Source organism: Melitaea cinxia, chromosome 3 (genome assembly GCF_905220565.1).
Source record: "Melitaea cinxia chromosome 3, ilMelCinx1.1, whole genome shotgun sequence".
In the NCBI taxonomy this organism is placed as follows: domain Eukaryota; kingdom Metazoa; phylum Arthropoda; class Insecta; order Lepidoptera; family Nymphalidae; genus Melitaea; species Melitaea cinxia.
Genome location: NC_059396.1, coordinates 16,949,033 through 16,961,927, shown reverse-complemented (window position 1 = coordinate 16,961,927; position 12,895 = coordinate 16,949,033). Strand labels below are relative to the sequence as shown.

Here is a 12,895-nt window from a genome sequence, read left to right as displayed (position 1 = left end):
AAACTTATAGAGTAGCCTCTTCGTCAGTATCCAAGACTTAGCAGCGTTTGTCAAAATGAGCAGGACTTTTGTCTTTAATCATTGCGGAATATTTGCAATGAAGACTCGGCGAAGCCTGCTAAACTCCTACTAGCTGAATAGTATGGCCTAGATAGACATAGTCCTGAACAACTTCGAGAGGTACCATCGACCGATCTCGGTATGTCTTATCTGTTAAACATAACTTTTATTTTGTCCAAATTCATACCGAGACCGACTCGTCGTGCTATTCGTTTAGGGCGCCCAGATGATATCGTCGGCGAATTGTACAAAAAAAATTCCGGTTTGGATGTCTACTTGTGGGTCTCCCCATTGAAGAGCACAGTCGACCCCGGTAGTATAACGAAATATCGTTAGTAAATAGAATGTGGAAATTTTACAAAACAATAAAGAGTGAGCCTCGTCCTTTAGCCTGGTTTTGTAGATGTTAAATTACCTAAAAATTAATGTGGTTGCTTACGGATTGTGGTCGGGACGTATCTTGTTATATAAATTTAAATTTTTAATAAAATAATCTAGCTCTCCCAACTGTGAGACGTGTCAGACTGTCGAATTTGTACATCATTTGTTAATGAATGTGTACGATTTCAATCTGGCAGAGAAGCTATTGTGAGGCTTATGAATTTGAATAGATTAGATACTGGAATGTTCCATGGAATACTTGCGCGTCCAACTTGTAACGAGTTCATAATAATATTCAGACTTATAAGCCTCATCTGATTGTATAGTTAGAATAATGTTACGATGGAACTGAAATGTAATAGTGTGTAAAAGTCCCTAAATAAAAAAGAAGTGTGTGGTTTTATGAAACCATGATGCAAGTGAAACGTTAGTGAATAAAAAAAAATTACATTAACACACATATCAAAAGACAAACACCGCGGAACACTCGCGACATACGACATGTGATAGATGAACGAAAAATTTTGGGGCGATAGAATAAGTTTCACTTTCGTAAAAAATTAAAAAAAAAATTCAGTGTGAACTCTGCTTTCTAATATACTTTGATCTGATCGATCGAGGGGCGAAGCTGGGCTATATTCTTAATGAAAAATATATTTAAGCATATTGCCCTCATAATGTAGGTATAGTTGTTCAAACCTCACGTTGCTTACTTTTCGAAGTTTTAGAGGGTAAATTGATGATGTTTCGCCTAGTAGCGCATTTATACTAACGGGTACGAGTCCAAATATTGAATGTCAATTGAAATTACATAATATCATAATCTTATGTTTAAGGATTTATCGAAATAAAACTTCAAAATAAAGGCAATTTTTTACAATATGTAGAGTAACGAAAAATAAATTTGGATTTCTACAAGCCGTCATAAATAAAAAAGCAAAACAAACATGTGAATTCATTTAATTAAATACATTAAAAACTATTTTGAATTCTAACAACAAGAACATTTTTCCTTCAGTAACTATAGACTATATTAATTAGCCTGCTGATGAATTTACTGTTTTGTTGAATTAGTAGTCGTCTAGCTAGATTTGTTAATACCTAAAAGAATATTCCAATAATAGTAATTTATTTTTGAAGTATTTTCTTTGATAAATATGTATATTTATTTACAAGGTAAAAAACAAGATTTAAAAGACAAGCAAAAAATAAAATACGAATAGAAGTATCACATTTTATTGATTTCTATTGATCAATTAAGTTGGTAGACACTTAAATAAATTCTCTAATAAATAACATCGTTCGTTTAGCCTACAACTAGGAGGTCGTCGACGAAGCTGTGGGGGGGGACCTCGAGGTTAAGGGGGGCGGGGCCCTTACGGATACGACCGGAGGCATCATAGTGAGAGCCATGGCAAGGACAGTAGTAGCCTCCAAAGTCACCCGCGTTAGCGATGGGCACGCAACCGAGATGAGTGCATACTCCAATCACTACCAGCCACTCTGGGTTCTGTACGCGCTGGTCATCATGTTCAGGATCGCGGAGAGTTTCGACTGGCACAGCTTTCTCGATCGAGATCTCGTTGCTTGTCCTGAAATTAAAGTAGTTTTTTAATTAATAAAAATATGAAACAACAGTCACATTTGTAATGTGCATTCCGATTTGCAAATTTGACTGCATACCTCGTATTGTTGGATATTTTGGTTTTAGTTTGCTATTTTGATATAAATATGCCATAAGTAAAAAAAAGAAAGCACGAAAATAATTATGTTTACTTCAATACACACAGATAAGTATGGTTTATACATATTATCAGGGATAACTCAAAAGTGATCGTCAGTTTTCAAATTTGAATGGGACCTCACTACAAGTATTAGCTGTATTGAATTTAAAAAAAAATTATATCAAAATCGGTACACTCAGTAAAAAGTTATGAGGTAAACCCACATACAAAGAAGTCGGTTTTTACATGATTTGTGCCGTATGTCACTCAGCAATAACGTAGCATTTTCCTGGTGAAAGAATATTTCAAAATAAACCAGTATTTTTGATTTTATTCATTACAAACAAACAAAAAATCAAATGAAAAAGTAATAAGACCGCCTTTGCATGCTGTCATTGTAACTACATTTTGTTTAATTTTATTTCTGTTCTGTTGTTTTTTCTTTTCCTTTTTTTATACTACATAAAAGTGTTGGATTATATGTATGCAAGAAGTAATAAATAAATAAAAAAATCATCTTATACATCTAGAATTTTAGTATAGAATTATGGAAAACATAAGAATATATTTTTTGTTTTTATTAAAACTATAATTTTCTATCATATAAATATACCAACATCACAATGTTAATTAGTGAACATTAAAATAGGAGATTAATTAGTGAAGTCAACTTATCCCCAGTTTAGTACAATGTGGACAAAATTAAATGTCAAATGGAAATGTCATTTGAAATTAAACTCGTTTGTAAATAGGCTATATTTATGTCTGAAGGTAATCAATTTGACAGCCAGAAGATTGTTCAATGATCATTTTGTACTTGTTTGGTTTTCGAATGAAATTTGTTAAATTACTTTTCATCATTACAGCCTATACAGTCCACTGCTGGACATAGGCCTCCACAAGTTTACGCCAAAAATAACGTGAACTCATGTGTTTTGCCCATAGTCACCACGCTGGGCAGGCGGGTTGGTGACCGCAGTACTGGCTTTGACGCACCGAAGACGCTTTTGCCCGTCTTCGGCCTGTGTGTTTCAAAGCCAGCAGTTGGATGGTTATCCCGCCATCGGTCGGCTTCTTAAGTTCCAAGGTGGTTGCGGAACCTTGTTATCCCTTAGTAGCCTCTTACGACACCCACGGGAAGAGAGGGGGTGGCTAAATTCTTTAGTGCCGTAGCCACACAGCAAAATTACTTTTAGAATTGCATATATTTGTGCGTTGAAATTACAAGCTCCTATGAAGCTTTAAAATTATCTATCAAAGTTAAACAGTAGTAAGCTTTTTATCAAAAGCATGATTAATCGCCTTTATAGATTGAAAAGATTTTTACGTTTATGTTGTTACATTTTTTATAAATTTTTGTTGTGTTAACACTTACACAACTTGTCACATTTTTTTTATTTAACTAGATCGGCATACAAGCGGCTCACCTGATGGTAAGCGTTTATCGTAGCTTATAGACGCTCACCAACAGGAACACAACACTGCTTGAAAACAGTGTAATTTTGCATGTCATAGCAAATATAGCAAGTATAGCTAATACAAAAACATTCTCTTGATAAATATCATTCTTAAATCCAATGTAGGGGCTTGGTATATTTTAGTTAGTAATAGCCAGCAATACTGGCTATATTTTGGCTTGGTATATCTTAGTTAGTAATAGCCAGCTATACTTGCTATATTTTGGCTTGGTGTATTTTAGTTAGTAATACAGCAAACTGGTATCAAAATGTTTTAACATTTAAAGATCTTAAGAGATGACGCGTGATGATATGAAATATGGCAATCTAAATGTCTTTCTGAAATAGTCAGACTTAAGCAAATATTTTGCACAGTTCAAGGGATGATAGTAAATTAAGATTTTTAAATTAACAAAAATAACATTAAGGGATGTTTGATTATATTAAAAAAATATATCTTTACTTCCGAGTTGAAAGTTAATGAGGTTTAGCAAAAAATCCTACTAATATAATAATCACAAGTTTGTGAGGACGGTTGTTTGTTACTCTTTGGCCCACAAATTAGTGAACTGATTGTAATGAACATTGGTTATCGTTTTATATATTAAATCATGCAGATAAAACCAGGAGGCATAGCTAGTTATATAAGAATAAAAATATAGATTGTAAGATTAAATTAATAGCTATTTACCTGTGACGGATGAACAGAGGCTTTCCACGCCACTTGAAGGTAACTGATTTTCCTTCTGGGATTTCATGCAGCTTGATTTCAATCTTAGCCAAGGCCAAGACATCGGCCGCCGCGGCCATCGATGATACAAAGTGTGTAACAACAGACTTAGCAGCATATGCACCAGCAACGCTTCCCGCTGAAATATTTAGTTTTCTTTTGTAAATTTTATTTTGGAATATTAAATGCAATTTTGTAAATTAACAATGTTGTATAAACATAAAAATATACATGTTTATACAAGAAAATTGTAGTTTCATCTACATAATATGTGCTTATCACCTGTTTATGATTCAATCTGTAACGTTCCACTGTTGGGCATAGGCCTCTATTCATATAGGAGAAGGATAATCTGTTTAGTATGGCCCAAAGGCCCAATTAATAATGATTTACAGATGAAAGAATGAATAAAGTATACTTAGTACTTAATTGGATTTAATCAACAAGTACAATGTTTTAGGTTTGATATAAATTAATTATTTTTATTGCAATATTGTTTTATTTCAAATCATTGGCTGATTATATAAGTTCGCATTGTTTTTTATCATATACTTGATGACTTTACAACACAAAATATTCTTTTAATAATTATAATAGTAAAATGTCAAAATGCTGTCGTAGTTTACAATCATGTTCTTTACATGTTAAAAAAATATTTTTATGGTGAGAAGATATTTGTATTACATTAATTTAAGTTATAAATCAAATATTTACATTGTAATATTTAGTAATATGTAAAAAAAGTATTGAATTTAAATAAACAAATAAAAAAACATCTTGTCTCTTTTCAGATATTCATAGTGCTGATGAATGAAATTAGTAAATCAAAACAAGTTTTTTCAACTGAAATTGTTAAAGGCGAATCAGATAACTAACCTCCAGCCAGCAGATAAGTGAAAGATTGTCGCCCATCTACGTTATCTTCAGCCTTTACTTTAGGGTCTAGGGTTTCCTTGCGACGGTAAGCAGAGAAGTCAGGATACGAAATATCGGAGTGCGCAAAACGTACTTGCGTTGGCACTGAAATTGACAAGTGTTATGTAATATGATTTTCCATCAGAATTACGCTTCAATAAACTCTTATTTCTGTGTTACTTACCACGAGTTCCATGTTTAACTTTCAAGTTTTGAATGGGCAGGGCTCCATGAAGTGACTGCACCGTTGAAGTCTTGGGCAGAGGTTGAGCTACCAAATTATCGGTAGGAGTGGGAACAGCGACAACGGGTTTAATACCATTCGAGATAACATTACAGGTGGCTTTGAAGTAAGGAGCTAAGTGCCCAGCTCGTGCTACCGAAGTCATTTTGAACAAATTTACGCAATAAGAATTGCTATATTTTTTCGCGATGCTCGATCGCCTACCTTGGAACAAAACGTCAAATTTGAGGTTGTCTGTGTCAATAATTTCTAGTTACTGTTATATTGCCATATAAAAGAAAATCCTCTTAAATCAAAAACATTATACCTAACTAAAATAAAATTTGAAAATACTTTTTACAAAATTAAAGCAATTTATACGAAATTTTTAAGTGTGGCATTATTGTACTTTGGATTACTAAAAAAAATGTTGTTTAAGTAGTGACATCTAGCGTAATTTTATGTAACTCACATGTGCTTGAAATAATAAAAAGAGCGCCATCTATTGCGACATGATATACCTATTTGAAAAAAAAAATTAAATAGTGACCTACTTATGTGAAAATATGAACGAAAATTGTAAATAGCAAAATTTTATTGACAACAACGCTAAATAATTTTATTTCTACTAATAAAATTTAGAAGTTACTTAATTACTGAAATAGGTACTATAATATTAGTACATATACTTTATTTATACAATATATTAAACATATTTACAATTATAATATTTAATTACAATAAGAAACATTCTTTATTTTATTTTAAATTACATTCAAACATGCGTACTTATAAAAATAGTGACTAAATAACAATAAAAAAAAGCATTATTATTCTCTTTCTAACATATTGAACAGTCGCGGATGCGTCGAAACGTGTTAAAATTGCCGCTTAGCTCATTTCACACGATTTATATTCCATAAGCGGTTCACGTTTGATTTGTTATCAACTAATATAGTACTGATATCCGACATTGGTAGGAATAAAAAAGAAATCGTATTGCCTACTTCCCCTGTACCGCTTGCAAAGACAGGTGCTTTTATAAATTATTATGGATAGACTTTTTAATGTTTACAATCATATAGGTTAAGCAGTTAAGCACTATATTTTTTTATATCGCCACTTATGTGTTCATCTTCAATCGTCATAAGAAAAGCTACTAATTACTTACAATTATTATTTGCAATTTTAACCAGTCTATCATAAACACAATATATACATAAATGAAACAAACTGCGTTAATAAGTTGAATCTTTTTTTATTAAACATTACGTTACATATTACTTTTAATGATAAATTTTAAATAGAATTCGTTTTAGGTTTGGAATATAATCCTTTAAGCTATAAAGCAAGGATATAAAGTTATTTCAGAAATGATAATATATGCTATGCCAAAAAGTTCGTATATCTACATATAGTTATGTAAACACATCCATGGTCATAGCTGCGTTTTATTCAGCTGTGTCCGTGAACGTCACTCCGTCACTGTACGTGTAAAATCGTGTCTGTGTGCTAAGTACACACATACACAATGATCCTTGATAAAAACTTCACTAGCGTCTCGCGGCCGCGGCAATAAATAACGCAGTTGAGGAGCGTTTGTGCTGCCGAAATTATAGTGATACATTGGTACTACGATATATATATCATCTAGGTACATACTACGGTGGTATCCGTTTGTTTCACACAGTAGTGCTTAGTACTAGTACTGACAGACTACATTGTAATTTAAAAAAAAATTTAATCAAGACTTTATTTTTCAAGTAGTACCTAGGCACTTAATATAAAATTATATAAGTTAATAAAATACAATTGTGTCTAAATTGATATTAAAATGTTTTAGCAATACCACTTCTTTGCACTTTACTAAGAACAAAGCGCAAACGATTACACTAGTATTATAAATTAAAAGTAATAAAATAAACATAAAATGTATATTAAAACTACCAGCCTTGAAAAATATATAAAAATCGTAATCGAGTAACAAAAATACCTATTTACCTAATTTAACTAGGTACCTATGACACGTCTACGATGACCTTAACTTGCATAGTTTAACATTTCCGTAGTACCTCTTGACACGTCACGCACAATTTTATATAAAAAAAAATATTACAACAATGTGTACAATCGTTAGAAGTACACAAAACACATTGTGTAACACAACGTCCATCGATAGATGGCGTTATACGTTTACGATTGTTGGCTTGTGCGTTTCTTAGATGCGTTTCAGAAATGTATAGAGCAAGCTCGAGGTTAGATAATGGCGTCAATGCGCGCGGGGCGCAGTTGGGAGGGACGGCCCAATTTAAAACGCGGCTTGCCCATTACACAATGAATTTATTGCCGCATACGGCTGACACATATTGCGTGCATATCATGTGCCCTAAGACTGGAATGTTTCAACAATTAACGGGCTAGGTGCGTTCTAATTTTTAAAAAACAAACCCAATAATTATCGGCATTCGTAATGGATTATCACAGCAATTTAAAATTATGACGCTTAGATAACTATTAAATAAAACGGATTAATCTTTTAACATTCTGTAAAGTAGGTATTCCGATTAAGAGATTACGAATTTCTCATTGTTATGGACACGAAATATCCATCTATACTTCGTGGTTATGGAAATGGCATTATTATTCGTAATATCGAGTTATACTGACAATTAATTAGAAATTACTATTGCTAGAACTGAAAAACAGTAATAACTAGTGTCAAGAAACAGACGAGGGAACTGCATTATGTAGGAAAAGTATACTATTATTTGATTTTTCTTGGGCCGAGTCCAAATTGATCGGTCATTTTATGTAATTTGGCAAGTTTTCCGCATCGTCGACACCTGCCGTCACCGACTTCAGTCTGTAAAGTTCAAGACTAGTTACTAAATAGTAAATCTTACGTGACTTCGGCTTATATTTACCAACAGCAGAATTCCTTTGATATAAAAAAGCGACATAAAATATAAAGGAGGTTTGGGCGACGTTTTTCCTTTATTTTCTAAATGTCTTCTAAGGGACCTATTACTCGGTTTCGCCCCAATCTATCTCATTAGAGAGTGCCTTGTTCTACTGTTAGTCTCCAAGATGCTTTCATTTCGACTGATTCAAGTCAGTCAATTATATTAACGTTGTAAAAACTAAGAAATTTTCTTTAACGGTGACCTATTGTCTTTTTTTTTGTATCTTTACAAAGTCATTGTTCACAGCATTGATCATTATACCACTATTATATAGTTCTGACGTTTTCTTTATACCTAATCATATCATACACATGGTGTATGTATAATATATAATGAGGGTACATATGATGTAAGTACTTGCAGTAAACGTCTTTCAGGGTTAGGTATAATAGATCCTTCAAGTTTTTTCCACCTTGTTCAACGAAGGTCAAGGTCGCGAGTATAATTCTCAATAAGTACTTAATCATTTATATTTCGACCTGTACTTCTCAAATTCTTTTCATTTAATCTAAAGTACGTTAACCTACGGATTCTTTTTTTATGAATAAAACTGGTTATACATGACAAAGGTATGCGAGGGAAGACAAGAAGGGGTTTAGTTAAATTACGATTCAGGACAATATACAAGCATGTTTTGTGTATTTGTACTTATTGCTTTGTAAAGTAACTCGAAAACCCGCGCGAGTTCACCCACGGTGACGTTCGTGCATCTACATCATCGGATGACTTTTGTCATAGCATAAAGCGGTAGCCTGTGTTATACTATTTAACCATAATAAATAAAGGGAAATAAATTTTATCAATAAATTTCATAGATAGAGTCAAATGCGTTTAAACAGAGAAACTGCCTAGGCACTCGCATTTGTAGATTACTAATTTTATGTCAGATAGTATTTTGTTTAAATAGTAAGTAGACCAAAAAATTCGTAATTTTTTCTGTTAACCTGGGTAGGTTAAAATTACAAAAAGTTTTTAACTCGACTGAGTGATATAACTCATCACAGGAGGCACAGAGTATAATTTCTTGCCCATAAAAATGAAATAAATTAAACTTTTATTTGATCGTTTTCTATAGGCCTAAGTTAAAAAAAAACTATTATCTAATCGCGTATGAATAAAAATGAGAACAGGTAGCTCGTAAGAATATCAATTAATTAAAAATTAGAATTAAACAGGAATTACCTGTTAGTTTACTTTCACTGGCAACGTCAATGCGTAATTGTTTTTAAGTGTCAATGATGATTATGTGGTATTTAAATTTATCGTAAATAGTACAATATATATATCCACATTATTATAAAGCATGATGACATACATGATAGTCATTCATATTAGTGGCATCGTTGGGGCCACATGCGGAAATCTTCGCAGTCCAAGGACAGAACGAGTTTAGAAGACCGGTATTTTACCAGAAGGGAGGGACAGATACGAAGCGTTTTTTTAAAAAGATATCCTATTGATGTTACATTGGAATTTAGAAATTATATCCTGCTTTGATAACGTACCTATTCTTTACAAAGAGAGTTTGTAACTTAATAAACTTGCAAACGATTTTCCATACATGACATTATTTTTAACTTTAAACATAAATTAGTCGAATGATGTCAAAAACGTTATAAATATTTATAATTGTAATTAAAACGTTACCGGGACGCATGCGCATACACAATAAACACCAATGTCTTTGTAACCAAACCGAATTAGATTATTATGGAGGGTCACAACTAAATAGGTCAAGGCAGGCTATGATATCGTAGCAGTGACATTCGGTAGCCCCTTCCGTTTGTCTGTCACATACACATGTATACAGAAGTATAATTAGAAATTAAATATATATGCGATGCTTAACTTTTGTGAATGTAAACTTTGATGTGTATGTATATGAAAGTACTATATTAAATAAATTGGGATAGCAAAACAAAAAGTTATAATGTAATGAAACAAGAGAAGTTTATTATTGTTTTCAGAAATAACAAGTTTTTCATTTTATGATTTTGTATTTTTAGGTTTTATACATATAATGGTACATGGTATAAAGAATTTTTTAAATATTCGATTACCAATTATTTAGGAAGTAGAGGGTTTTTTAACCGAAAAGAAGGAGGTTAATAAATTCGATATATATATGTATATATATGTATGTTCGGGGATAACTCCGTCGTTTATGAACCGATTTTGATAATTCTTTTTTTGCTGGAAAGGAGATATCCCTAGTTTGGTACCATGATAAGGAAACCAGGATCTGATGATGAGGTCCCAGAGAAATCGAGGGAAACTCTCGAAAATCCGCATAACTTTTTACTGGTCGTCTACCTACGTTGTATTACTTGTCGTCATAATTGAAGTCGGTTTTCTTCGTTTGCCTGCAAACACAATTATTGCTCTAATTCTTACTTCTATATAATTTTACATAAGTACACGTGTGCTTCGGCAATGTTCTTGAATGTATATTGTTCGTTATATTGATAAATTGAAAATAAAGATAATTTACTTATAATCGGTGTCTATTCGCCTATTGCGAATACATACGAATTTTATCATCACAAATGCGTAATAAAAACGCGTTTTAGCAAAGTTCATTAACTCGTCATAAAATATGCAGAAACTATTAGTATTAATACGTTTAAGTAAGGCATGTAAAGTAGCATTAGTTATGTTAGGAGTCATTCACACCGTAACATCTGCTCTGCACATTTTGCTTATGTCGTAATATGTCCACTTAATCGTAATTGGCACATTTAATTAATAGTTTCTTTATGTGATTTTAAGAAATAGTTTCTATTTAAAACGAATACTAAAACTGACTGAAATAAATATCCAGTGGCGTATTTTAAGATTCAGCGCCGCGGGCCATTTTTATATGCTTAACGAAAAAAGTCAAAAGCAGCATACGTATTAGGAATGTGACATTTCGGAAATAATCGAATCAAGAGAACATGTCCGGAGCATATTTCAGCTGATCTTTTTTAGGTACCTTTTGTTTAAATCGATATTGTTTCACATTACTAATACGTATTTCGGATGAAGGGCCACGGCCCTTTTGGCCCTAGGGTAATTACGTCAATGGAAATGGTATGGTATGTGTCACTGCTGATACTGTGTAGAAGTCTCAGTTTGATTTTTCGCGCTTTACTGCGGGTTGGCGGATAGTTTCGTTACTATAGTAGGTGTCAGTAGTCTAACAACTAGGACTGATGACTTTACGTGTTCTCCGAAACGTGCGTTCTCGTAAAAACTAATCCTATGAGTAGATAAAGAGATATATGTACAAATATCAATTCCCGCTATAGTCAAATGCTTAAAAAAAACAACAATTTATAACAATAAAATGAAAGTAGATAAATATAAACTGTAGCCTTTAAAAAAAATAAAGATAATATTAATCAAATGAATTGTCTCAAAAAACACTATATACATTTTGAGATTTAAACAGTTAAATTTATATGTTAGTGCATACATTTTATTTATAAAATCTTATCAAAGACGAAATAGTGATCAAAAAACGCCTGTTTGTACCAGTTTTTAACCGACTTCCAAAAAAGGAGGAGGTTCTCAATTCGACTGTATTTTTTTTTTTTTTTTTTTTTATGTATGTTACATCAGAACTTTTGACCGGGTAGACCGATTTCGACAAATTTTGTTTTAATCGAAAGGTGGTGTGTGCCAATTGGTCCCATTTAAATTTATTTGAGATCTAACAACTACTTTTCGAGTTATATCTAATAATGCGTTTTTACTTGACGCTTTTTTCGTCGACCTACGTTGTATTATACCGCATAACTTTCTACTGGATGTACCGATTTTGGTAATTCTTTTTTTGTTGGAAAGGGGATATCCCTAGTTTTGTACCGTGATAAGGAAACCAGGATCTGATGATGGGATCCCAGAGAAATCGAGGGAAATTCTCGAAATTCCGTAATAACTTTTTACTGGGTGTACCGATTTTGATGATTTTTAATTTAATCGAAAGCTGATGTTTATCATATGGTCACATATAAATTTTATCGAGATCTGATAACTACTTTTTGAATAATCTTTGATAACGCGTAGTTACTTGACTATTTTTTCGTCGATCTACGTTGTATTACTTGTCGATGTAATTGAAGTCGGTTTTTTTTTTTCGTTTGCAAGCAAACACAATTATTTACACCACTACAAAATTTGTTTGTATTAAAATATCATTTACAATCACTGCAAAATTTGCACATGCAATTCCGTAGCGATGCTACGTTGTAGCTGACGTAGCGGTGCAAGTAGCTGCATTGCTACGGTGCATCGTTGCAGCGTAGCGGAATGTAGAATGCGTTTGCGTAGCGCCGCGTGAACAAATACAATTGAAATCACATTTCTATGAGAAAGACGATTTTATAAAGGAGTGCATACAAGTATTTTCTATAATATTTCTTTTTTGGAATATTAAATTTAGTTCAATATGGTAAAAA

At 32.5% G+C, this 12,895-nt stretch overlaps 1 protein-coding gene across 1 annotated transcript; it reads right to left on the bottom strand.

The window, feature by feature from the left end:
- Positions 1-1,663: 1,663 nt before the first annotated feature.
- LOC123669631 (cytochrome b-c1 complex subunit Rieske, mitochondrial) lies at positions 1,664-5,759 on the bottom strand. Its single transcript, XM_045603229.1, has 4 exons — positions 5,452-5,759; positions 5,229-5,372; positions 4,314-4,491; positions 1,664-2,033 (listed from the first exon to the last, which is right to left on the bottom strand). The coding sequence occupies exons 1-4, from the start codon at positions 5,654-5,656 to the stop codon at positions 1,748-1,750; spliced, it is 813 nt and encodes a 270-aa protein (XP_045459185.1). The 5' UTR covers positions 5,657-5,759; the 3' UTR covers positions 1,664-1,747.
- Positions 5,760-12,895: the final 7,136 nt, after the last annotated feature.

What these genes read in the sequence shown, in the direction of transcription:
- LOC123669631 (XM_045603229.1), bottom strand. Translation starts at nt 5,656, where the DNA reads ATGACTTCGGTAGCACGAGCTGGGCACTTAGCTCCTTACTTCAAAGCC. An exon ending in AGTTAAACATGGAACTCGTG is followed by an intron (nt 5,373 to 5,451) that starts GTAAGTAACACA and finishes TGTCAATTTCAG; the next exon opens with TGCCAACGCAAGTACGTTTT. An exon ending in CACTTATCTGCTGGCTGGAG is followed by an intron (nt 4,492 to 5,228) that starts GTTAGTTATCTG and finishes TAAATATTTCAG; the next exon opens with CGGGAAGCGTTGCTGGTGCA.